At 37.7% G+C, this 23,678-nt stretch overlaps 1 protein-coding gene across 8 annotated transcripts in view; it reads left to right on the plus strand.

The window, feature by feature from the left end:
• The window catches only part of KIAA1328 (KIAA1328 ortholog), a 479,088-nt gene that overhangs the window by 370,079 nt on the left and 85,331 nt on the right, over positions 1–23,678 (plus strand). For all 8 annotated transcript variants that reach the window (XM_044934675.2, XM_045164051.1, XM_025273267.3 and 5 more), the window contains one exon: positions 16,871–17,052. In XM_044934675.2, coding sequence (XP_044790610.2) covers positions 16,871–17,052 — 182 coding nt within the window. The remainder of the gene's footprint in view (positions 1–16,870; positions 17,053–23,678) is intronic.

Below are 23,678 nucleotides of genomic sequence, written 5' to 3' on the forward strand. Positions count from 1 at the left end.
TATCAGGAAAGCACTTTGCTTATACTGCTATCATAACACCTGCCATTGTGTGCTCATTCCTGAGCTAGCTATCTCTTCTTGTTTACCTGTAAATATTCAAGGATGTAGTCACTTATTCCCTTGTGTACTTCCCTACCCAAACACAACTGACACACAGTAGGCTCTTAGATAATATTTACTTGATATATGGAAATAAAATTTGTACTGTGATTTTGGAGTGGGAACATATAAAGATCCGACAGTATATCGAATACTTCATTTTTGAAAATTTATTCTTTTAACTCTTTGGTTTCAAAATATTTTGTTCATTGACAAGTACATCTCTGGGGAATGTGACAATTTAGTTGCGACATTGAGGAAAATTATTTTTAAGAGTTATAAGCATTAGGGTTATATGCCATCTGGCTTCACATTCATTGGTAGCCAAGTATGCAGAGAAATGCTAACTAGAAACTCACAGAATAAGAAACCCTGAATTCTTCCTTTGGAAATAGCAGGTGGAATTAAATGATATCTTATTGGACCTCCTTTTGCTACTCCTGTTTCAGAATCATTTACCACATCGGTGGCTCCATAATATTCCATTTACAGACGAAGCAGACCATTTTTGCTGGATTGATTCATTGAAATGAACAGCTGAAACAAGTTAAAAATCCATCATCACATCCCTGCATAATTTTAAAATGAATTTAGTTGATATTAAACAGACATTTGTTTTTATTGTCTCAAAGATTGGACTTTTCCTCTAGTAAAGCAGAATAATGTATCTATATGGTATTCTAACTTGAACAGTACATAAAGATTAGTAAATAAGGCCCCATTAAAAATACTTATAATGTAAGTAACATGAGTCCCGATAGCATTTCTAATGTCCATTAATGCTTATTCTGAGGATCAGAGCGCATTTTACTGAGCCATTTAGTCAAACCGTGTGATTATTTAGAAAGTTAATTCATGCATACTAAAATCTAGCTTAAGTAATTCAGAGGGTAGGAGGTAAAACTCTATGGAGACGATAGTCCTTTTTGTTATTTAATGATCAGCCATAATTAACTTGCAAATTTGAAATAATTAGAACAAATTAAAGGTATTTAACTTTGCCTCCCTAAAGAAAAATTCAAATTGCACCAAATGCAGCTTTAAATTATTCAAATCTCAGAGGTCTCGGCTAGATTTTTTTTTTATAATGCCTTTTCTATGATGAGAATACCAATCTGCTTTTTGTCAGAAGGCATCCTATCAAGTAATTGTTCTTTGTGTTTAATAAGTGACAGCTCTTCTTCTTTGTAAAAGTATTCCAGTCTCTCAAGACTACATCAGCATTTCCGTGGCATTTTAATTCAATAAAACAAAAGGTTAATGTTTTTCTGCTTTTTAAGGAATGCAAATACAAGTGGTATTCAATTGGTCCTGAATGACATTTAAAATTTACTATTGAAGTTCATGCAGACTATCGCGATATTAGATTTGGGAAAAATAGAAAATTTCAAGGAGTTTTGGATTATTAGAATTTTACTGAACTTGAAGAACTGAAAATGTGTTTTTCTTTTCCTGTCCTAAATTGGAGCTACTCAGGGTTTCCCATCTAGTATTTTATAAGGTTAAAATATGGAGATATAATTCAATAAAATCTTAATAACTTAAGAATGACTTATACAGTGTGGCAGTCCTAAATGCCATGAGTTTAGACATTTGCTGTCTTGATTTTGAGCATTTTACCATCACTTTAACAGCTCCAACAGATGCCAGTTAAGAACAGCAGAGAATTATTTCTAGTAATTTCATCATATCAGTGAATGATGTCTTATATTAGACAGAGACCGTCAGTGAATTTTGTTCACATTTTATGTGGACTGTATGAAATATGAGAAACACTGATCATCTGACAGCTAGGTTTTGACTTTGTGGTCTCCCACACAGAGAATGAATGGTCCAAATGTGTGCACAGTGAATGGTTCTTCAACTTAGTGCCCAATTCTATAGGTTTGGAAACAAAATATAGTTTATAATTTTGATATTATATCAGCATATCTATGGAAAAGTTTCTTTGGTAATTCTTTTGCTGTTTTAACTTTATTTTTTATCAACTTTAAATATACATTTAATTAAAATGTACAAGAAGTTTGTGTTGTAACAAATGAATATACCTGTGTAAGTAACAGCCCAATTAATATAAAAAGGATCCATTGATCCAGAGAGTACTTTACTCTACTTTCCAGTAAGCCCCTCACAAACCTCTGACCCAGTGATCTAATTTCTGTCACTTAAGACAGCTTTGCATGTTCTAAATTTTCATATAAATGATATCATACAGTATGCATGTAATCGGCATCTTTTACTCACTATATGTTTTGGAGATCTTTACATTTTGCTGCATATTTCATTAATCCATTACTTTTTAAATTACTGAGTAGCAATGCATTGTATAAGTACCCCACAAGTTTATCAATTCATTTGCTGATGGACATTTACATTGCTTCCAGATTTGGACAGAAAACAGAAAATCTGAACTTCTGTAAACATTTGTGTGCAAGTCCTTTATAGACATATTGTCTTTCTCTTAAGTAACCAGATAGGAGTAGAATGTATAATATTCTAAGTTTACTCTTAACTATACTTGAAACCCCCAAACTGTTTTATGAAGTTGTAAACTTTACAGTCTTAACCACCAAAGTGTCAGAATTTTATTTACATCATGTCATTGCCAAGGCTTGATATAGTCAGACTTTTTTATTTCAACCATTTTGGTGGCTGTTAAATGATACCTTATTGTGATTTTAATATGCAGTTCTCTGATGACTAATGGTGAAGACCATATTTTAATGTTGCTGTTGGCCATTTTTATATCTTCTTTTGGAAAGTATCTATTAAGATCTTTTAATCCATTTTTAATTGCGAAAATAATCATTGAACGTAGAACTCTACGTATTTTGGATCAGATATGTTTTGTGAATATTTTCTCCCAGTGTGTAACTTGCCCATTTATTTCCTTAATAGTCTTTGAAAGAGCAAGACTTTTTCTTGATGAAGGTTGAAAAGATATTTTCCTTTATTTTCTTACAGAAGTTGTATGTGATGTAATGTAGGGCTCAAGGTTCATTCTTTCTCTATACAGATATCCCATTATTCTAACACCATTTGTTGAAAAAAGGCTATTTTTTTTCTTCATTGAATTGCCTGATGCCTTTTCAAAATCAGTTGGATATGTACACCCGTGAACACACATTTATGGATTTCTATTTCATTGATCTACATGTCCAGTCTTCTGGCCATGTCAGACAGTCTGGATGACTTTAACATTATAGAAAATCTTGAAATAAATTGTCTTCCAACTTATTTTTCTTATTAAAAATTATTTTAATAACTTATTTATTTAATAATAGTTTACTTTTAAGAAGAAAATTATTAAATTTTTTTTAGCTATTTCAGTTTCTTTTCTTTACATTTTAGATTCAGTTTATTGATTTCTATTAAGGAAGTGAAATTGTGATTGGATCAATTTAGGAGAATTGACATCCTAAAAATATTGTTTTCCAATCATAAGCATGGTATATCTCTAAGTTTATTTAGATTTTTTAAAATTTACCTCAGTTATATAGTTTTCAGTATAACAATCTTGTACCTTTTTCACTGAATTTATTAGTAGTATATAGAAAGAGCATTGAATTTTTAATATTTACTTTGTATACTGCAGTCTTGCTAAATGCTCATACTCTAGCGGGGCTTGCTGGTTTTCTTTGTTTGATAGATTTCATAGGATTTTCAAGTTCAGAGTCAGGTGAACAGCCATAACAACAGCTTTAAGGCTTGCCATGCTCCCTGCTTTTCGTTTCTTATTTTTAACTTGCTGTGTTGGCTAGAGCTTTTAATTCAGTATTAAAGAGAAGTGATTAAAGAAGACATCCTTGCTTTGTGCTCAAGGAAAAGGCATTCAGTTATTCACCAATTAATATAATGTTAAATATAGAGTTTTGATAGTTGTTCTTTATCAGATTAAAGTAAGCTCCATTTTTTTTAATGTAAACATTTTTATAATTCTTGATGCATATTACTAAGTAGCATTCCAGAAGGGTTGTATCCATTAACTGTAGGACCAGTAATATATGACTAAATATGTGTGTAATAGTAATGTGTGACTAAACTTTCATGGTAAATAAGCTCCCTAGTTTGCTTAGTTTTTATTTTTTCAAATGCTTTTCTTACATTTAATGATATAATCATATGCCTTTGCATCTTTATTCTTTTAATGTGACGATTTACATGGATTTCTAATGTTAAGCCAACATTTTATTTTAGAAAAATACTCATTTGTCCATTATGTAGTACCTTTTATATATTGCTGCATTTGATGTGCTATTATTTTGTTGAGGATTTTTTTGTCTATGTTCATGAGGAATACCAGTTTGTAATATTCCTTTATTGTAATAACTTAATAAGCTTTTGGTATCACATAGTAACATGAAATGAGTTGAGAAGAGTTCCTTCCTCTTTTAGTTACTGAAAGCTTGTATAAAATTAGTAATATTTCTTCCTTAAATATGATAAAAGATACCAGTTATCTGATCAGTTTTCTTTGTAGGGATGTTTTGATTATGAATTCAATTCTTTAGATATGAGGCTATTCATATATTTCCTGTTTCTTCTTGAGTCAGTTTTAACAAGTTGTTTCTTTCAAGAGATATGTGCATCTCATTTCATCTTAATTATTGAATAAGGTGGCATAAAGTTGTTCATGAGATAGCCTTAATATTCTTTTACTATCTGTACCATCTACAGTGATATCCCCTCTCTGATTGATGATATTCATAAGTTTTTTCTTTTTCTTAGTTTGTCTTGGATTAGGAGTTTATCAGTTTTATTATAACTTTCAAAAGGCTAGCTTTTATGTTTTTATTATTGTGTATTTCATGGAGTTCTACTCTTCATTGTTTCCTTTTTTCTACTTGCTTTATATCTAGTTTGCTCTTATTTTTCTAGCTGTGTAAAATGGAATAGTATATCATTGACTTTTTTTTTTTTTTTTTTTTTTTTGGCCATGCTTTGTGACATGAAGAATCTTAGTTCCCTGACCAGGGATCAAACCCTTGCCTCTGCTTTGGGAGCATGAAATCTTAACCACTGGATCACCAGGAAAGTCCCATTATGTCACTGACTTTAAACTTTTCTTCTTTTCTAGAAAAAGGATTTAAGCACTTACCTTCTGTATCCCTCAGATCTTAATAGGTTATATTTTTGTTGTCATTTATTTCAAAATGCATATTAATTTCTCTTGTGAATTTTTGACCCATGAGTTATTTGGAGTATGATTGAAAACTTCCAAAAACTTCATGCTTTTCTAGATATCTTGTATTTTGGTTTTAATTTAGCTCCATTGTGATTACATATTCTATAGGTGTTTATCCTTTTGCAATATATTAAATTTTATTTTTTGATTCAACATCTGATTTGTCTTGGTCAATATTCCAAGTGTACCTTTAAACATTTATATTCTGCTATTGAGTCATAATGTTCTATACATGAAAATTAAATTGATGAATACTGTTATTCAGATCTTCTGTAGCCTACTAAATTTTTGTCCTCTTGTTTCTATCAGTCGATAACAAGGAGATGTTAAAATCTCTAAATATAATGATGGATTTCTCTATCTTTTCCTTTCTCTTATGAGTTTTCTATGTGTATTTTGTAACTGTTTTAGATAATGCATATTACTTGAGAATGTTATGTGTGTCTAATGATTTGCCCCCTTTAATCATGATGAAATATTTTAATGATGAAATATTTCTCTTATATTTGATTCTACTCTTTTACTTAACATCTGCTTTATTTGAGATCCTATAACCACTGTAGCCTTCCATGTGTACTGTTTGCTTGGCTTACCTCCTTCCATCCTCTGTGTCACCCTATTTACCCTTATACATTTAAAGTATGACTCTTGTAAACAATATGTGGCTTGGGCTTTGCATTTTTCTGTAGCCTAACAATCTTCTTTCTATTTGGTGTGAATGTTTAATTCACTTTAATTATTGATACTATTGGATTTCCTTCCTGCTAATAATATCTATTCTCTGTTCCTCTGTTTTTTCTTTTCTACTTTTTTGGGGAAGGAAAAGGGAGAATAGTAATCTTTTTAAATTTTTAAACAATTTCTCTATTATTTCATTAGCTATAGCTCTTTGATTTCCTTTAGTGACTTCTATAGGGATTAAAGCTCAACATTCAGAAAACGAAGATCATGGCATCTGGTCCCATTATTTCATGGGAAGTAGATGGAGAAACAGTGGAAAGAGTGTCCGACTTTATTTTTCTGGGCTCCAAAATCACTACAGATGGTGACTGCAGCCATGAAATTAAAAGACGCTTACTCCTTGGAAGGAAAGTTTTGACCAACCTAGATAGCATATTCAAAAGCAGAGACATTACTTTGCCAACAAAGGTCCATCTAGTCAAGGCTATGGTTTTTCCCGTGATCATGTATGGATGTGAGAGTTGGACTGTGAAGAAGGCTGAGCACCAAAGAATCGATGCTTTTGAACTGTGGTGTTGGAGAAGACTCTTGAGAGTCCCTTGGACTGCAGGGAGATCCAACCAGTCCATTCTGAAGGAGATAAGCCCTGGGATTTCTTTGGAAGGAATGATGCTAAAGCTGAAACTCCAGTACTTTGGCCACCTCATGTGAAGAGTTGACTCATTGGAAAAGACTCTGATGCTGGGAGGGATTGGGGGCAGGAGGAGAAGGGGATGACAGAAGATGAGATGGCTGGATGGCATCACTGACTCGATGGACGTGAGTCTGAGTGGACTCCGGGAGTTCGTGATGGACAGGGAGGCCTGGCGTGGTGCGATTCATGGCGTCGCAAAGAGTCAGACACGACTGAGCAACTGATCTGATCTGATAGGGATTATAATATGCTTTGCTAATTTATTATAGTCTATATAATACTAACATTGTATAATTTTATGTAGACTAAAGAACTTTTATATTATATATTTACCTCTCCATTCTTTATGATATTATTGTCATATATATTACAGCTCAGTGTATTATAAATTCTCTTCTTTAAACGTGCATTTACCTTTTAATGGGACTTCCTAGGTGGCGCTAGTGATAAAGAACCCACTTGCCAATGCATTAGACACAAGAGATGTGGATTTGATCCCTGGGTGGGGAAGGTCCCTTGGAGAAGGAAATGGCAACCCACTCCAGTATTCTTGCCTGGAGAATCCCATGGATAGAGGAGCTTTGCAGGCTACAGTCCATGGGGTCACAGAGAGTTGGACACAACTGAAATTAGTTAGCATACACACAAATATCTTTTAATGACATTAAGGGAAGAATGAGAAAATACAGAGTTTTATATTTATTCACATATGTCCTGTCTCTGATGCTCTTCATTTCTTAGACCCAGGTTTCTAACTGATTCTTTCAACCTGAAAAACATATTGTTTCTTGATGTGTAGGTCTGCTAACAGCACATTTTCCCTATTTTTATTTATCTGAAAAATGTTATTTCTCCTTCCTTTTTTTGAAGAATATTTTCATGAGATACAGAATTCTAAGATGAAACTTTGGGTTTTCTTATTTTTTGGTTTTTAGCACTGTGAAGATATTGTCTACTATCTTCTGGCTTTCATTGTTCTGAGAAGTTAGCTGTCAAAATCATTGTTTTGTATGTAATTGAAATTTTATCTGGTCATTTGCAATCGTCTTTGTCTTTGGTTTTCAACAGTTTGGCTGTGATCTGTGGGTCAACGTTTTTCATCATATTTGGGAAATAGTCTGCCATTATTTGTTTAACATACTATTTCAAATATTTTTTCTACTTCATTTTCTCTCTCTTCTCCTTCTGCAACTTCAGTAATATTTGTTAGGCAGCTTAATATTGCTTCTAAGATCTCTGTTGTTGTTGTTCAGTCGCTAAGTCGTGTCTAACTATGCAACCCCATGGACTGTAGCATGCCAGGCTTCCCTGTCCTTCACTATCTCCCTGAGTTTGCTCAAACTCATGTCCATTGAGTTGGTGATGCCATCCAACCACTCAACCTCTATTGCCCCCTTCTTCTCCTGCCCTCAATCTTTCCCAGCATCAGGGTCCTTTCCAATGAGTAAGCTCTTTCACATCAGGTGGCCAAAGTATTGGAGCTTCAGCTTCAGCATCAGTCCTTCCAATGAGTATTCAGGGTTAATTTCCTTTAGGATTGACTGGTTTGGTCTCCTTGGAGTCCAAGAGACTCTCAAGAGCCTCCTACAACACCACAATCTGAAAGCACGAATTCTTCACTGCTCAACCTTCTTTATGGTCCAACTCTCACATCCGTACATGACTACTCAAAAAACCATAGCCTTGACTGTATGGACCTTTGTAGGCAAAGTGATGTCTCTGCTTTTTAATGTGCTGTCTAGGTTTGCCATAGCTTTTCTTCCAAGGAAGAAGACTTTCTCACTGCAGAGGTAGCCCAGTGAGAACTTAGTATCGAGAGTGCCTGTACAGAGATGTGTTAGTGGAAATACCCAGAACAGTGTTGTGGTGATTGGCAGGGGAGGGATGACTAGGGATTATGGCAGTGGTGATGGAATATCTTCATACAAGAGGACTAATTAAATAATTGTATTAAGGAAATGGTAGCCAAGTTTCTTCTCTGTTACAGAATAGAGTTACATATATGGAAAGGTAAAAACCTGAAATGAACCCTGTTGGTTTGGGGTTTGAATTGGAGATACTAGTGTAAACTCATGATTTTCAATGTTTACCTAGATACACAAATTATGCATATGTACATACATACATGCATATAGTCTCTTACCCTGTGAGAACTGAGGAGCAGTAATAATCCAATTCTATCAGCTTAAAAAAAAAACTAAAAGATATTCATATCAGGTCTCCTTGAAGAAATGGCTGATTCCATAACTGAGCCAGAAATTGGACAATATAGCAATTATTTAGACATGGAATGACTGGTACCTAAACTGGCCATTGGAGAAAGGAAGAAAAGATTTCATACGTGTCTTTTTCCCTATTCTATCTTCTAAATCAAGGACTTGTCCTTCAAGTTTTGTTAAATGACTCATGCCAAAATTTGAGTAATTTGTATTAATTTTCTCTCTTGTGCTTTCATTCTCTTAAAAAATCTGTCTTCCCTTCCCTATTTTTCCTCACACCATAACACCCACCCCTTTCCTTCCTCTGCCCACCAGCATTTCGTAAAGGTGCCTTACAGAACCCCTGTCTCACAGACATTAAACTCTTCTCATCCTCAGCCTTTTCACATGCAAGAAATGATTTCTCCCATTCTTGGCCATAGTTTAGTGCTTTTCAGTACTTGCTGGACAGTGGAATTACCTGTGACGCTTTAAAGCAGGAGAGAGGGAGGCATGCCATGTGACTCACTCCAGACAGATTCATTCCATTTCTAAGAGTGGGAAGGATAGCCCATCACTCTTCTAAAATGTTTCCCAGATAATTTGAACTGTGTATCATGCTGTGAATCACTGCCTCAATTTGGCATCTTTTCTGAGAATGCTGCTCTCCAGGCCATTTTTTCTGTCACCTCTGGCAAACCACACAGACTGTAGTACCAGCATTTCCCGTCTTCCTCATTCCAATACCTCAAACTTTTTTTTTTTTAAGCTCACAGTTTGTTTGTTTTTTTAATTGAACCAACATCTCAAACTTTTAACTATAATTTTCTCTGCAGCAAGCCTCTTCTATGTGAATCTCAGGGTATCTGGTCTTACAACCCATTCTTCCTTTTCTTTGTTTTCTATCATCGTCTCAAAGTCACCCCCCGCGACATCTCCTAACCCCATTCTGTGTGATTCCAGTATCCGTGTGGTTGATCTCTCTGTTGCCATAGGAAAGGAGATTTGTCTTCCACAGTTCACTCCAGTTTTCTTTAGCCATGCCATCCATGGCCATGTCCAGAACTTGTTCTCCCCTCCTGCGTTTCCATCACAGAAACCGCTGACTGGTACTCCCTTTATACTCCACCTCTTTCCCCTGAGTCTAGTCATGTTTTCATTTCTCACATAGACTATACCAAAAGTTTTGTTTGCTTTTCTTGTTGTTTTGTTTTGTCTTTGTTTTACCTTAAAGAGACATCTAAATCCTTCACTTCTCCCCTTTTTTTGCCAGTCTTTCAGTCCCCTCTTTGTCTTCCTTTTTTCCGCATGTACACTCTAGACCAAATGGTTGACCTAAACTCTTCTTTCATCAGTATACAAATTTCCCTTGATCTCTAGTGTGAAGCGCCCTCCACGTAGAATCCTAACCCTGGATCAAGCTCTCAGGCTGCTTTCTCTGCTTTTACATCTATGCCCCCAAGCCCCAAAGCAAATTTACGATTTCTAATTCTGTTAGGCTGTCAGCATGGTGGGACAATGTTATTGTTGTTCTTGGTCATTTTACCTTGAATTCCCTTAATACTGGCTCTAAAACACTGTTTTTCTCTTCAGTACCCATTTCTTTCACTCACAGGAATGGATTTACCTCCTCCTTCACAGGCAAAATTGAAAGTAAAGCATGTACTTTCTCAACTCTGTCTCTCTCAACTCCACCAGCCTAAAGTCAGTCAGCCAATAAGCAAAAAGCTGCAGGGTTATTGATCCGTCCGTTCTCTTGAACGACCTTTCCAGATGTTTTGTAGACACCTCAAGCTACATGTAATCCCCGCCCCCCACCACCACCTTCTCTCTACCGCTTATCCACCCAAATTCTGCCATTCATTCTCAAGTCACTCCTCTCTCTCGCTTTTCACATTCAGACACTTATCAAATTCTACCAATTTTAAATCCTAAATATATTTTAAAAGTTGCCTCCTTCCCATTTCTACCACTTCTCTATTTCAGACTCGCACCATCTCTCATCAGAGCTGTTTCAGCCACCTTCGCACTCATCCAGTGCATTCTCTAAACTGGGCCAGGGCAATTTTTCATAAATTCAAGTTGGAGCATGTCATTTTTCTCCTTAGAGCCCTTTAATGACTCCGTCTTGCTGACAAGATAAAGTTCAAGCCCCATGACATGAAAAACCAAACCTTTCATGACCTTACCGTTCCCGTCTGTCTTGCTTCACCCTCCACTTGTGCATACCCAATACCCAAACTTGATGCTATAACAGTACCAAACTTTTTAAGTTGCCCGAAATATATTATGAAGTTTTGATATTTAGTATATTCGCTAATACCATTTCCTTCTAATACTGTATCTTTCCATCCTATTGTCCTTCCTTGTGTGTGTGTGTGTGTTAGTCACTCAGTCGTGTCCAACTCTTTGCGAACCCCTGGACTATAGCCTGCCAGGCTCCTCTGCTCATGGAATTCTCCAGGAAAGAATACTGGAGTGGATTGCTCTTCCCTTTTCCAGGGGATCTTCCCGACCCAGTTATTGAACCCAGGTCTCCTGCATTGCAGGTAGATTCTTTACTATCTGAGTACCAGGGAAGTCCTTCTTTATCCCCTGCTTATCCACCAAGATTTAGTTTGAATGCTTCAGGAATTTCTCTTCAGTCATGCAATTAGTGTTAAATGCCCTGCCTTTGTGCCCCCATAAACACCATGCTGTGAAAAGCTCCTAGAGAGATAGGAGTACCAGACCATTTCATCTGTCTCCTGAGAAACCATCTTACGTGTCTCCAGGTTTCTCTTCAAGAAGCAACAGTTAGAATCTTGTATGGAGCAATTGATTTGTTCAAGATCAAGAAAGGAGTACCACAGGGCTGTCTGCTGTCACCCCGTTTGTTTAATCTATACACTGAGCACATCATGAGAAATGCTAGGCTGGATGAGTTACAAGCTGGAATCAAGATAGGTGGATAGAAACATCACCAACTTCAAATATACAGATGATATCACTCTAATGGCAGAAAGTGAAGAGGAACTAAAGAACCTCTTGAGCATGAAGGAGGAGAGTGAAAGAACTGGCTTGAGACTAAATATTAAAAAAACTAAGATCATGGCATCCAGCCCCATTACTGCATGGCAAATAGGAGAAAAGGTGAAAGTAGTGACAGATTTCCTCTTCTTGGGATCCACAATCACTGCAGATGGTGACTGCAGCCATGAAATCAGAAGGCAGTTGCTTCTTGGCAGCAAAGTGATGACAAACCTAGACAGTGTGTTGAAAAGCAGAGACATCACTCTGTCAACAAAGGTCCGTATAGTCAAGGCTGCAGTCTTCCCAGTGGTCACATACAGCTGTAAAAGCTGGACCATAAAGAAGGCAGAATGCCAAAGAATTGATACCTTCGAACTATGGTGCTGGAGAAGACTCCTGAAAGTCTCTTGGACAGCAAGGACATCAAAGCAGTCAATCTTCAGGGAGCTCAACTGTGAATATTCACTGGAAGGACTGATGCTGAAGCTGACACTCCAGTATTTTGGTCATCTGATGCAAACAGATGACTCATTGGAAAAGTCCTTGATGATGGGAAAGATTGAAGGCAGAAGGAGAAGAGGGCATCAGAGGATGAGATGCCGAGATGACATCACTGATGAAATGAACATGAACTTGGGCAAACTCCAAAAGATGGTGAGGGACAGGGAGGCCTAGCATGCTGCAGTCTGTAGGGTCACATGGGGTCACGTGACTGGGTGACTGAGCAACAACAACAACAAACAGCATGCATATTCCTGAATCATAGCATGGATCATATCGTATTAAAAATTATCTGTTTTGCATTTCCCCATCAGTCCGGTAGTTAAGACTCCATACTTGCAATGCAGGGGGCATGAGTTTGATCTCTGGTTGGGGAAGTTGTGTGTGCCACACAGCATGACCTCCCCCCAAAAAAAGCATATGTCTTCATGTCTGTCTCCACCAATAAAATCACGTTGAGAACAGGATCCCAGTCTTGCTTGTGTTTGTACCCCCAGCACCTAGCACAGAACAAGGCCCCAGTAAATGTTTGTTTTCCATAAATGCCAGCCCTAGCCCCATTGCATATATGCGTATGTCCTCAATAAATATCTGAAGAATATATAAATGAATGACTTGGCAATTTATTGGAGAGGAATAAGGAAAGCAGAATTTGAAACAGCTGAGGTTTTTCATCTTAGTAACAAGGAGGATGGTGATACATTAAATGAGAATGGAAACAGAGAGGAACTAGTTTCAAGATAAAGATTATTTATTGCTTTAACATGAGTTGGTTTTTGGAGCGGTAGGAAAAGACATCCCTTCACAGTTTTTTGACAGATTCTGGAACAGGTCAACAGTTTTGGGGAGCATTGTGGGCGAGATGAATCTATTTATAAGTCATAATTGAAGGAAGATACGATGTTGTGGCAAGGATCGCTCAGAGAAAGAGAAAAAAGATGAGGACAGAATCATCAGGAATGTCTGCATTTCAGAGAGGGAAGTAGAAGTGTTCCCAATAAAAGAACTGAGCAACAGCCTCCTAGAACTAGAAAACCAATCAAAATGTATGTCATGAACTCCGAGGGAAATAAGTTTTAAGAAAGGAGTCAGTTGTCAGGAGTCACATGACAATATGGTCTTGTAACAAAGAGAAAATGCCACTAGACTTGTTCTCTAAAATATAGCTTTAGTAGGCATGTCTATTAAAATTATTTTCTAGAAGCTTGACAAAGAAGGAGAGAGATTATAGTAATATAAAGGAGATTGTGAAAGTTTTTGTTTTATAATTACAAATGTACATGCATTTTGTAAGAAATTTAAGTATTCAGAAAAATATAAATTATAGAAATCTTTCCCTTGGTAACTCTGTTTCTACTTCTCTGGTTTGTTATTTATCCATCCAGAACTTAAAAAATATTTTTGTATATTTTTTTACAAAAATGAGATCACAGTATACCTTCTCTTATTGCAAATTGCTTTTTTCTAACTGTATACTGTGTCATGAAATTTATTCACAGTGGTGTAGAGAACTACCTCATTCTTTTTTTCTCTTTTTTCATTTATTTATTTTTTTAATTGAGGTATAGTTGATTTACAATATTGTATTAGTTCAGCTGTGTGACATAGTGATTCAAAATTTTTATAGATTATGTTTCATCTAAAAATGAACTGAAGTGAAAGTCACTCAGTCATGTCCAAGTCTTTGCAACTCCATGGACTATACAGTCCATGGAATTCTCCAGGCCAGAATACTGGAATGGGTAGCTTTTCCCTTCTCCAGGGGATCTTACCAACCCAGGGATCAAACCCAGGTCTCCTGCATAGCAGACGGATTCTGAGCCACAAGGGAAGCCCAAGTTATTTGTAAAATAGTGATTATATTTCCACCAACTATCTCTAATTTGGTGGGTTGTCTTTTGTTTCTTCAGTGGTTTACTTTGCTGTACAAAAGCTTTGAAGTTTAATTGCTGTTGTTGTTTAGTCACTAAGTCATGTCTGACTCTTTTGCAACCCCGTGGACTGTAGCCCATCAGGCTCCTCTGTCGGTGGGCAAGCAAGAATACTGGAGTGGGTTGCCATTTCCTCCTCCAGGGATAAGTTTAATTAGGTCTCACTTTCTTATTTTTGTTTTTATTTTCTTTGCTTAAGAGACAGATCCAAAAAAAAAAATATTGCTACAGTTTATGTCAAAGATCATTCTGCCTGTTTTCTTCTAGGAGTTTTTGTATATAGAGTGAGAAACTTTTCTAATTCCACTGTCGTTTATGTAATTCTGTGGGGTAACTTCTTAAAAGTACAGTTGTAAGAGGGTAGGTGCACTTTTATCTTGTAGTGACAAATCACTCACCAAAGGGTTATCCCAATTTGCAGTTTCCCCAGTACTGTAATAAAATCCTCGTGCCCTGACACTGAGTGTTACTATAACTTTCCCACTTAAGGGAACAGTTTTTGGATTTAGGTTTAGGTTTTGATTTTTAATGAAACATCCAGTCTTATTTGTAATCCTGGGAAAGCACAGAGAAGTTTGTAAGTGATAAGAAAAGGAGATGACTGGCAGGCTGTAGTCACAGAGGGCATGGGTCAAATGGTACCAAGAGTATGAGTGAAAGGCATGATTTTCTTTTGAGGTTTTTTTTATAACTTTATTTTTACTTTTGGCTGTGCTGGGTCTTTGTTGCTGCCCAGGCTTTTCTCTAGTTGTGACAAGCAGGCACTGGTCTCTAGTTGTGGCATGCAGGTTTCTCATTGCAGTGGCTTCTCGATGCAGAGCGGAGGCTCAGGAGTTGTGGTGCTCGGGCTTAGTTGCTGCACGGCATGTGGAATCTTCCTGGATCAGGGATCAAACCAGTGTCTCCTTCATTGACAGGCAAATTCTTTACCACTGAACCACCAGGGAAGCCCCCTCTTCAGAGATGTTAATAGAAGAATAGTAGATGGGTAAATTTGGAAGTAAATGCAAATGAAAGAAGAAAGTTCTTGTATAATCATCTTTATTTCAGAGAAATTAGAATTCAGGTTCCTGGGATGGGATTTGGAATAAAGGTACAGACAAACCTCTGTGTAAAATGGAAGGAGGATTCAGTATTGGGAATGATCAACACTGGCTAGTATTGGGAGCGTGAGTGACCCGAGAATGTATGACTTGGGGGAATCCAGTAGTCTTGGTGATGTTAACTTTACTGTAAGAACAAGTAGAGATGTAGTTGTTGAATTTGCCAGGATTTGGGACTTCTGGGTTGAGGTAAATTTATCTTACATTCACAATGATGTAGTTTTATTCTGCCTATCTTCCTGCCGCATGAAAAGAAGTTTTATGAGCTAAGATACATGTCCATTAGCAGGTCAATATGGAAAAGTGACCCTTGGGTTCTGGTAAAAAAAAATTTAAGCTCCTAAATTTAATACACTGCTTTATGCCCATATAAAACCATACTGCTAACAGTTTTAGTTTCTTTATACCAGTCTGAACATAAAGCTATGTAATGTATTGACTTTTATTAATAAATTATGGTGTGAGCAAACATTATGAAAATTTCTGATCCACACAAAACAAGCCCAGTGACTCTGATGGGTTTATGTCATTTGAATCCTGGTCAAGGGCCTCGTGGGATTCATAATGGATCCAGTAATACTCCATCAACTTGTTCAGTCTAGGGATTGCCTCTCCTTCTGGGAAGTTTAAATATTCTAGTTTTTAGAATATTACTCTTTGAATAAATTCTTTTTCTTCATTTTAATTTCCACATTGTTTATGGTCATAGGCAAGACAAAACGAAAGTATCACGAGATTGCGGTGAGCTTCATGATAGTTAGAAGGAAGGGACTGGTAGAATAGTAAGAGATGCACATCATGATAACATTTCTCTCTAAAAAATAAAATGTTCCAAGAGGAATTGTGCTAATGGTGGGAACATATTTTACTAGAGAGAAAAACATATGCATGTGTGTTTATTTTCATTAAAATTTCTTTTACTCCATATTTGCCTTGTTGACTTTATAATGAAATTATATGAGGACAGAGACCAATTCTCCCACATGCATTATAGTACTATTCCTCATATACTCTGAGTACATAATAAATACCATAACAATCGAAAATGAGAAACACCAATGCATTTTGAAGCAAACTGGTGATATTTTAATCCCTTATGTTCATTTTTAGTACTCAGAAACATTTTAGTTATGCAAGTCTTGTTTTAGCACACTTTTTATTTCTACAGATACTCTGGTTCTTAGTCATAGTCTGTGGCTTTATTAGCAGTTTCATGAGTCTGACTCTTATTTCCCCAACTCCAAATATAAACTTTTGAGGACAAGAACCACAACTCCAGAGTTGTTTTGGCAGGACACAGAACAGGTCTTCAGTAAAATTTTTAAATTATATATCAATAAAAAAATAAGAAAAAGTTTCTACTGCCATGAATTGCATTTCAACTCATGCTAAATTGATATGCTTTTTTTTGTGATCCATTCCCCCTTCTGTGCTCTCTATAGCTCATTCATGTTTATTCTTTTCAGTTTATTGAAGTCAGAGTGTGATGACTGGACACATGGAACATCACCGTCCAGCAAAAAGTGCCAAGACTCCACTAACAGTGGAGCAAGTAGAAGGGATAAGAAGACAGTTGGGTTTCAGTCACAGATGGAAGATGATGCCCTGTGGACAAGTCAGAAGAAAGATGCATGTCGATCCCAAAGAGGTGAGCTCAGCATCTGCAGTAGCAAAATGGGAAGCTTTGGGGGCCAGGTTGCTAGTGGTTGCTAGCCATCAACTCCAGATGGTTTCCTGTAACCCTGGAGCAAGAGTTAAACGTGTTACAAACCAACGTGCACCTGCAAGGCCACAGGTAGCACGTCTCCTGGATCAGTGAATTGCATCAACAGTTCTCTTAGAAGACTCATGAGAAACTGTCTACTGTGTCCCTCTTTTTGCAAACAGCTAACTGTAAGAATTATTCAGCAGTAAATATGGTCATCAGTTCAGTTCAGTTTAGTTCAGTCGCTCAGTCGTGTCCGACTCTTTGCGACCCCATGAATCACAGCACACCAGGCCGCCCTGTCCATCACCAACTCCTGGAGCTTACTCAAACTCATGTCTATCGAGTCGGTGATGCCATCCAGCCATCTCATCCTCTGTCGTCCCCTTCTCCTCCTGCCCCCAATCCCTCCCAGCATCAGAGTCTTTTCCAATGAGTCAACTCTTCACATGAGGTGGCCAAAGTAGTGGAGTTTCAGCTTTAGCATGGTCATAGACACAAAATAATACTTAAAATGAATAAAGAGGACCAGAAATTTAACATAAATCTTTGCTGGGAAAGTAAACTCTAACAACTGCAATTAATCCTCAATTAACTGGAAATATGAGGAGGGTGGAAGAGAGGTCATTGTGGCTAAAACAGAACCTCGTAAGTCTTAAGCCTGTATTGCCTAGCAGTCTTTGAAGTACCAGTAATTCTTTCTATTTTATATGTGGTAGATATTTTAAAAGAAATCAGTTATAAATAACTATATGGAATATTAAGTGAAGCAGTTAAATTTAATTTCATATTCCAGTTGTTTCTGAAGTGGCTTTTGGTTTAATCTCCCCTGGAATCATTAAAGGAAGGACTCTGGGACAGAATGGAACAAGTCTGAGCTTCATTGGTCAGAAGATGTGCAGAAAGCAAAGGGCCCCAAAAGGTCTCAGAGCCCACTTCTGTTCACTCCTCTTTCCCAGACATCTTTCTTGCCTGTTCACAACCATTAACCTCGATTTCCTCCTTGTTTACCTCTTTTTACTGGCCTAGCTAGCACTGTCCACTGCTAGTGTTAACCAACCAATTTCTCATAATCTCTCTAGTCACTCTCACATCTATTTATTTAAGAATTGTACAGTGCTTTATGAGATCTTCCTGGGGCTTCCCTGGTGGCTTAGATGGTAAAGAATCTACTTGCAATTCAGAAGACCTGGGTTCAATCCCTAGGTTGGGAAGATCCCCTGGAAAAGGAAATGGCATCCCACTGTAATATTCTAGTCTGGAGAATTCCATGGACAGAAGAATTGCAGTCCATGGGGTTGCAAAGAGTCAGGCACCACTGAGCGACTAATACTTTACTTTTATGAGATCTTATAGATATACTACTCCCTGCCTTTCCTCATCAACTGCCAGCTTTGTCGCGTTTTTGGTTTTAATTATGATTAATCTAGAAACCATTTAGTCCTCTCCCAGATAATTAAAAGAAGGTAATTAGTCCAAGTTTCAGAAGGGAGACTATCCACAGTTTGAAAAAAGAGCAAAGGTACATTTCATTTGATATAGGACAAAAGTTCTGCAGACCTCTGCTGTTTTAGGACAACTTAGAACAACTCTTGTCTTTTTAGACTTTGCTACCAGAAACAGAAATGAAACTGAGGAGACTTTGTATCTGAGATGGAATCTTGTCTACTTTGTCTATTAGTCATCCTTCAGAGATGGGACATTCTTACTTTTGGCTTCTTCTGTTCTGAGTCACTGCACTTTGGAGAGTGGAGAACCAGTCAAAATCGCTGTGGCGGTTACACTGCAAGGCTCAACATAGTCTTCTGTTAAACTGACAACAAACTTGTGTTGTGTGTCAGCGCTAAAATAAAATAGCAATATGAGAAAAATTTAGTGTAATAGCAAAGGGACAAATAACTTGTGTTATTGGCTGAGACCACAGCAACATTAGAAAGCTGCAATTGAAAAGGCACTTTGAGAAAAGGTGTCATCAGGCCAGCCCCGCTGTGGAGGTTAATCTCTCCCAGGCCCAGCTACAGAAGCCGGAAGTCTACATAAAGGGCTTGTGCCCACCCCCCAAAAAAATCAATTTCTAATTTGAAACAAAATCATTTTTGACTAACAGGGATTCAGAACCCATTACTTTTTGCTGTGTAGTCTGCTGACATTTCAGCACTTTCTGTTGTGCACAATGAATCCTAATAGTCATTTTATAATGTTACTAGACCAATCAATTTAACCAAGAGAAAGCTGTTACAATTCTGCAGTTTCCAGGGCACAGTTCACTCATGGTTTTATTTTTTTCATTACTCTTTTTTTTCCTTCCCCCTTTTTTGAGGGGTCGTGGGGGAGGATTATTGCATTATAGTGAGAAAAATAGAAAATTTTTCATCTTTTTAAAAGAGTTCTGCTTCAAGGTATTCACAGCAATTATTAACTTTTTCTTCTACTCACAAGAAATGCGGTCTTGTATTTTTCCCTTCTTTTATTCTAATATGGAGAGAAAAGCACAATGATGGTGTAGCTGATCACTAGGAGCTGAAGTTGCCCCTTGGAGCTGCTCTGCCCGTTGCAGGGCTGGTGGTACACACAGATCACAGTACAGGGCAAGGTTATTGCACTGGCATTTGCAGTGAGAGACGGACTTTCCCAAGGTGTGCTGTGGCAGGATCAGACACCCTGTTTAGCATAAGGCCAACGACCTAACACTAATTGCCTAAGTTACACTGCTGGGTTTAGCATCTCCTTAATTGCTTTCCCCCCTTTAGCGTGTCTGAATTTTTAAACATATTATTCTTCTGTTTCATATCCTTTGTTACTTTTGTTGTCCTTTAATCATTAAGTACTACATAGGACATTTACTGCAGGACCATTAATCTTTATTATCAGTCTCTTACTCCCTTACCTCTTCTATCCCCCTCACCATTCTGTCAACTTTATTAATACCAAACACGTTTAAAAAAAAAAAAAAGGCCTGATTCTTATCTCAAGAAATAACCTTGTGATTGTGAAAATATCAGTACAGTACAGTATTGTCAGAATTATGCTTGAGATGTAAATTGTTTTTCAATCATCAATGCTTAGAATGTTCTTAGTTGCCTTTATTGAGCTCTGTGGAACAAGGAGACTTACTAAGGAAAATCCAGACTTGAATCAAGAACTTTTAAGCTGGCAGAGGCCAACAGAATATTGTAAAGCAATTATCTTCCAATTAAAAAAAATCATAATTTAAGAAAAAGAACTTTTAAGCCAAAAGCATAAATTTAAAAATACCCACTCTTCATTCTTCTTTTTTCCTCCCTACTCAGCAGTGTTTTTATTCTTTCCTAGCTTGCCTAGACCCTCTCCTTCCTAAACAATCACTGATTCTCATTCCTGAATCAGGCTGGAAAGCCATTCCAAAGCCCAGTACTACATTTAGAGTTAGCTCCTGTTTGTTTCTCTGTCATCAATTTCTCATTCCCCTTAACACTTTAAGAGAGTTTGAGAAAGGCTAAACCTAGACTGACTGTGGTTTTCATTCTGTATGTCCTCTAACTGATATGGATAAAAGGCTTATGGAAGCTTCCTGTTGGGAGAGACTGACTGGAGGAAACTGGGTCTTGTTCTAATGGATCTTGTTCTAAATCTTTAATCCAATTTTCTGCTGATGGGCGGGGTTGTGTTCCCTCCCTGTTTGACCTGAGACCAAACTATGGTGGAGGTAATTAAGATAATGGCGCCCTCCTTCAAAAGGTCCCGTGCACCCACTGCCTCACTCAGTGCCCCTCACCCTGCCAGCAGGCCACCACCAACCAACGCCTCCCAAGAGACTCCTGGACACTCACAGGCAAGTCTGGGTCAGTCTCTTGTGGGGTCACTGCTCCTTTCTCCTGGGTCCTGGTGTGCACAAGGTTTTGTTTGTGCCCTCCAAGAGTCTGTTTCCCCAGTCCTGTGTAAGTTCTGTAATCAAATCCCACTGGCCTCCAAAGTCAAATTCCCTGGAGGTTCTCAGTCCCTTTGCCAGATCCCCAGGTTGGGAAATCTGTTGTGGGTCCCAGAACTTCCTTAACAGTGCAAGAATTTCTTTGGTATAATTGTTCTGCAGTTTGTGGGTTGTCTGCTCGGCAGCTCTATAGTGGGGTTAATGGCGACCTCCTCCAAGAAGGCTTATGCCACAGGCTGTGTGACCCAGGTAGCTGCACCCAGAGCCCCTGCCCCTGCGGCAGGCCAATACTGACCCATACCTCCACAGGAGACACTCAAACTCAGTTCTGGCAGTTTGAAAAATCAGGAGAATACCAGAAAAACATTTACTTCTGCTTTATTGATTACACCAAAGCCTTTAACTATGTACATCACAACCAACTGTGGAAAATTCTTCAAGAGATGGGAATACCAGAACACCTTACCTGGTTCCTGAGAAGTCAGTATACAGGTCAAGAAGCAACAGTTAGAACCAGACGTGAAACAATGGACTGGTTCAGAATTGGGAAAGGAGTACATCAAGGCTGTATTTTCTCACCCTGCTTATTTAAAATGCAGAGTACATCATGCAAAATGCTGGGCTGGATGAAGCTCAAGCTGGAATCAAGATTGCCAGGAGGAGTATCAATATCCTCAGATATGCAGATTACACCACCCTTATGGCAGAAAGTAAAGAGAAACTAAAGAGCCTCTTGATGAAGGTGAAAGAGGAGAGTGAAAAAGCTGGCTTAAAACTCAACATTCAAAAACCTAAGATCATGCTATCCAGTCCCCTCACTTACTTCATGGCAAATAGGTGGGAAACAATGGAAACAGTGACAGACTTTATTTTTGGTGGGCTCCAAAATCACTGCAGATGGTGACTGCAGCCATGAAATTAAAAGACGCCTGCTCCTTGGAAGAAAAGATGTGACAAACCTGGACAACATATTTAAAAGCAAAAACATTACTTTGCCAACAAAGGTCCGTCTAGTCAAAGCTATGATTTTTCCAGTGGTCATGTATAGATGTGAGACTTGGACTATAAAGAAAGCTGAGCGCCAAAGAATTGATGCTTCTGAACTGTGGTGTTGGAAAAGACTCTTGAGAGTCCCTTGGACTGCAAGGAGACCCAACTAGTCCATCCTAAAGGAAATCAGTCTTGAATGTTCATTGGAAGTACTGATGCTGAGGCTGAAACTCCAATACTTTGGCCACCTGATGCCAAGAACTGACTCCTTGGAAAAGACTCTGATGCTGGGAAGGATTGAAGGCAGGAAGAGAAGGGGACAACAGAGGATGAGATGGTTGGATCGCATCACTTAATGGTCATGAGTTTGAGCAAGCTCTGAGAGTTGATTATGGACAGGGGAGCCTGGTGTGCTACAGTCCATGGGGTCACAAAGAGTCGGACAGGACTGAGCAACTGAACTGAACTAAACCTAGAGTAAGTTGGATTTGCCTGATGATATTGACCGTGCCCTGCATTTTGTCTCTCAAGTTTTTTAGTTTATGTAATATACAGCAGCTGTCACTGGTTGAGACTTCCAAACACAGTTTTCTTTTACTGGAAGTGAAGGAATAATCCCAAGTGAGGAATAATCTCTGAAGTTCCTAGTTCTCCCTCTAAGTAAACCCTGCTTGCAATGATCTAAGTGTTCTTTGCAATCCATGTTGGATTAATATAGAGGTCATGATTTTAAAAAATAAGCAAGTGGGATGATCTAAAGTACAGAAACAATTTCCATCTTGCCCCTAAGGAGCATTTATTTATGTTTCTTTTATTATTAGCATTATTATTATATGTCTAATCATTAGAAGGAATGCCACAATATCTTACTCCTGGTTCCCAGTAATCTGAGATAACAGATTTGTTAAAACTTGATACTTTGATCATCAGAACACAGAAGACAAGCATACTGCAGAGCTATGAATAAATGTAACCACGTATATTAAATCATCCTGCCTAGCCCACTCAGAAAAGAAATTCAATCACAAGAGACCAACATTCAGAGCTGAAGTTGCTATGTATTGAATAGTCTCTTAAGCCAGAGGCTCTACATTGCCTATCCTCTGTGATAGAAGTATCTCAAAATACTACATAATTTACTTACTTATCATGTATGTTTTGTGTCTTCTCCCAAGAGAATATAAGCACTCCTTATGTTCACCATTGTTTCCATGTCTCCTTGAATGTTGCTTAACACATGGTAGACACTCATAATGTATTTGTTTAATGAATTAATATATTACAGTTGACCCTTAACTACTCAGGGTTGAGCTGCCAGAATCCCCTTACGTGTGGAATCCTTTCAGTAGTAAATACTGCAGTTCTACACAGTCTTTGGTTGGTTGAATCTGTAAATGTGGAAGAACTGCCTGTACCGAGGGCCACCTCTAAGTTATACTTGGATTAACCCCCACGTTCTTCAAAGGTCAACTGTATATATATGAGTTTTCTTTGCTGTGTCCTTGCCTTATTTTTCCACAACAAGGATCTAATCAATGAGATCTTTGACCTCAGTGCCTACAATGATTTAGTGGTTTAAGAAGTGTACGTGCTGGTCCCTTTAAAGCCCTTATGTTGATTGATTGGTAATATCAGAGATGTCAGTGAAGTAGGGGTCTTAAAAAGCACTGCT

The sequence above is a fragment of the Bubalus bubalis genome, chromosome 22 (genome assembly GCF_019923935.1).
Source record: "Bubalus bubalis isolate 160015118507 breed Murrah chromosome 22, NDDB_SH_1, whole genome shotgun sequence".
In the NCBI taxonomy this organism is placed as follows: domain Eukaryota; kingdom Metazoa; phylum Chordata; class Mammalia; order Artiodactyla; family Bovidae; genus Bubalus; species Bubalus bubalis.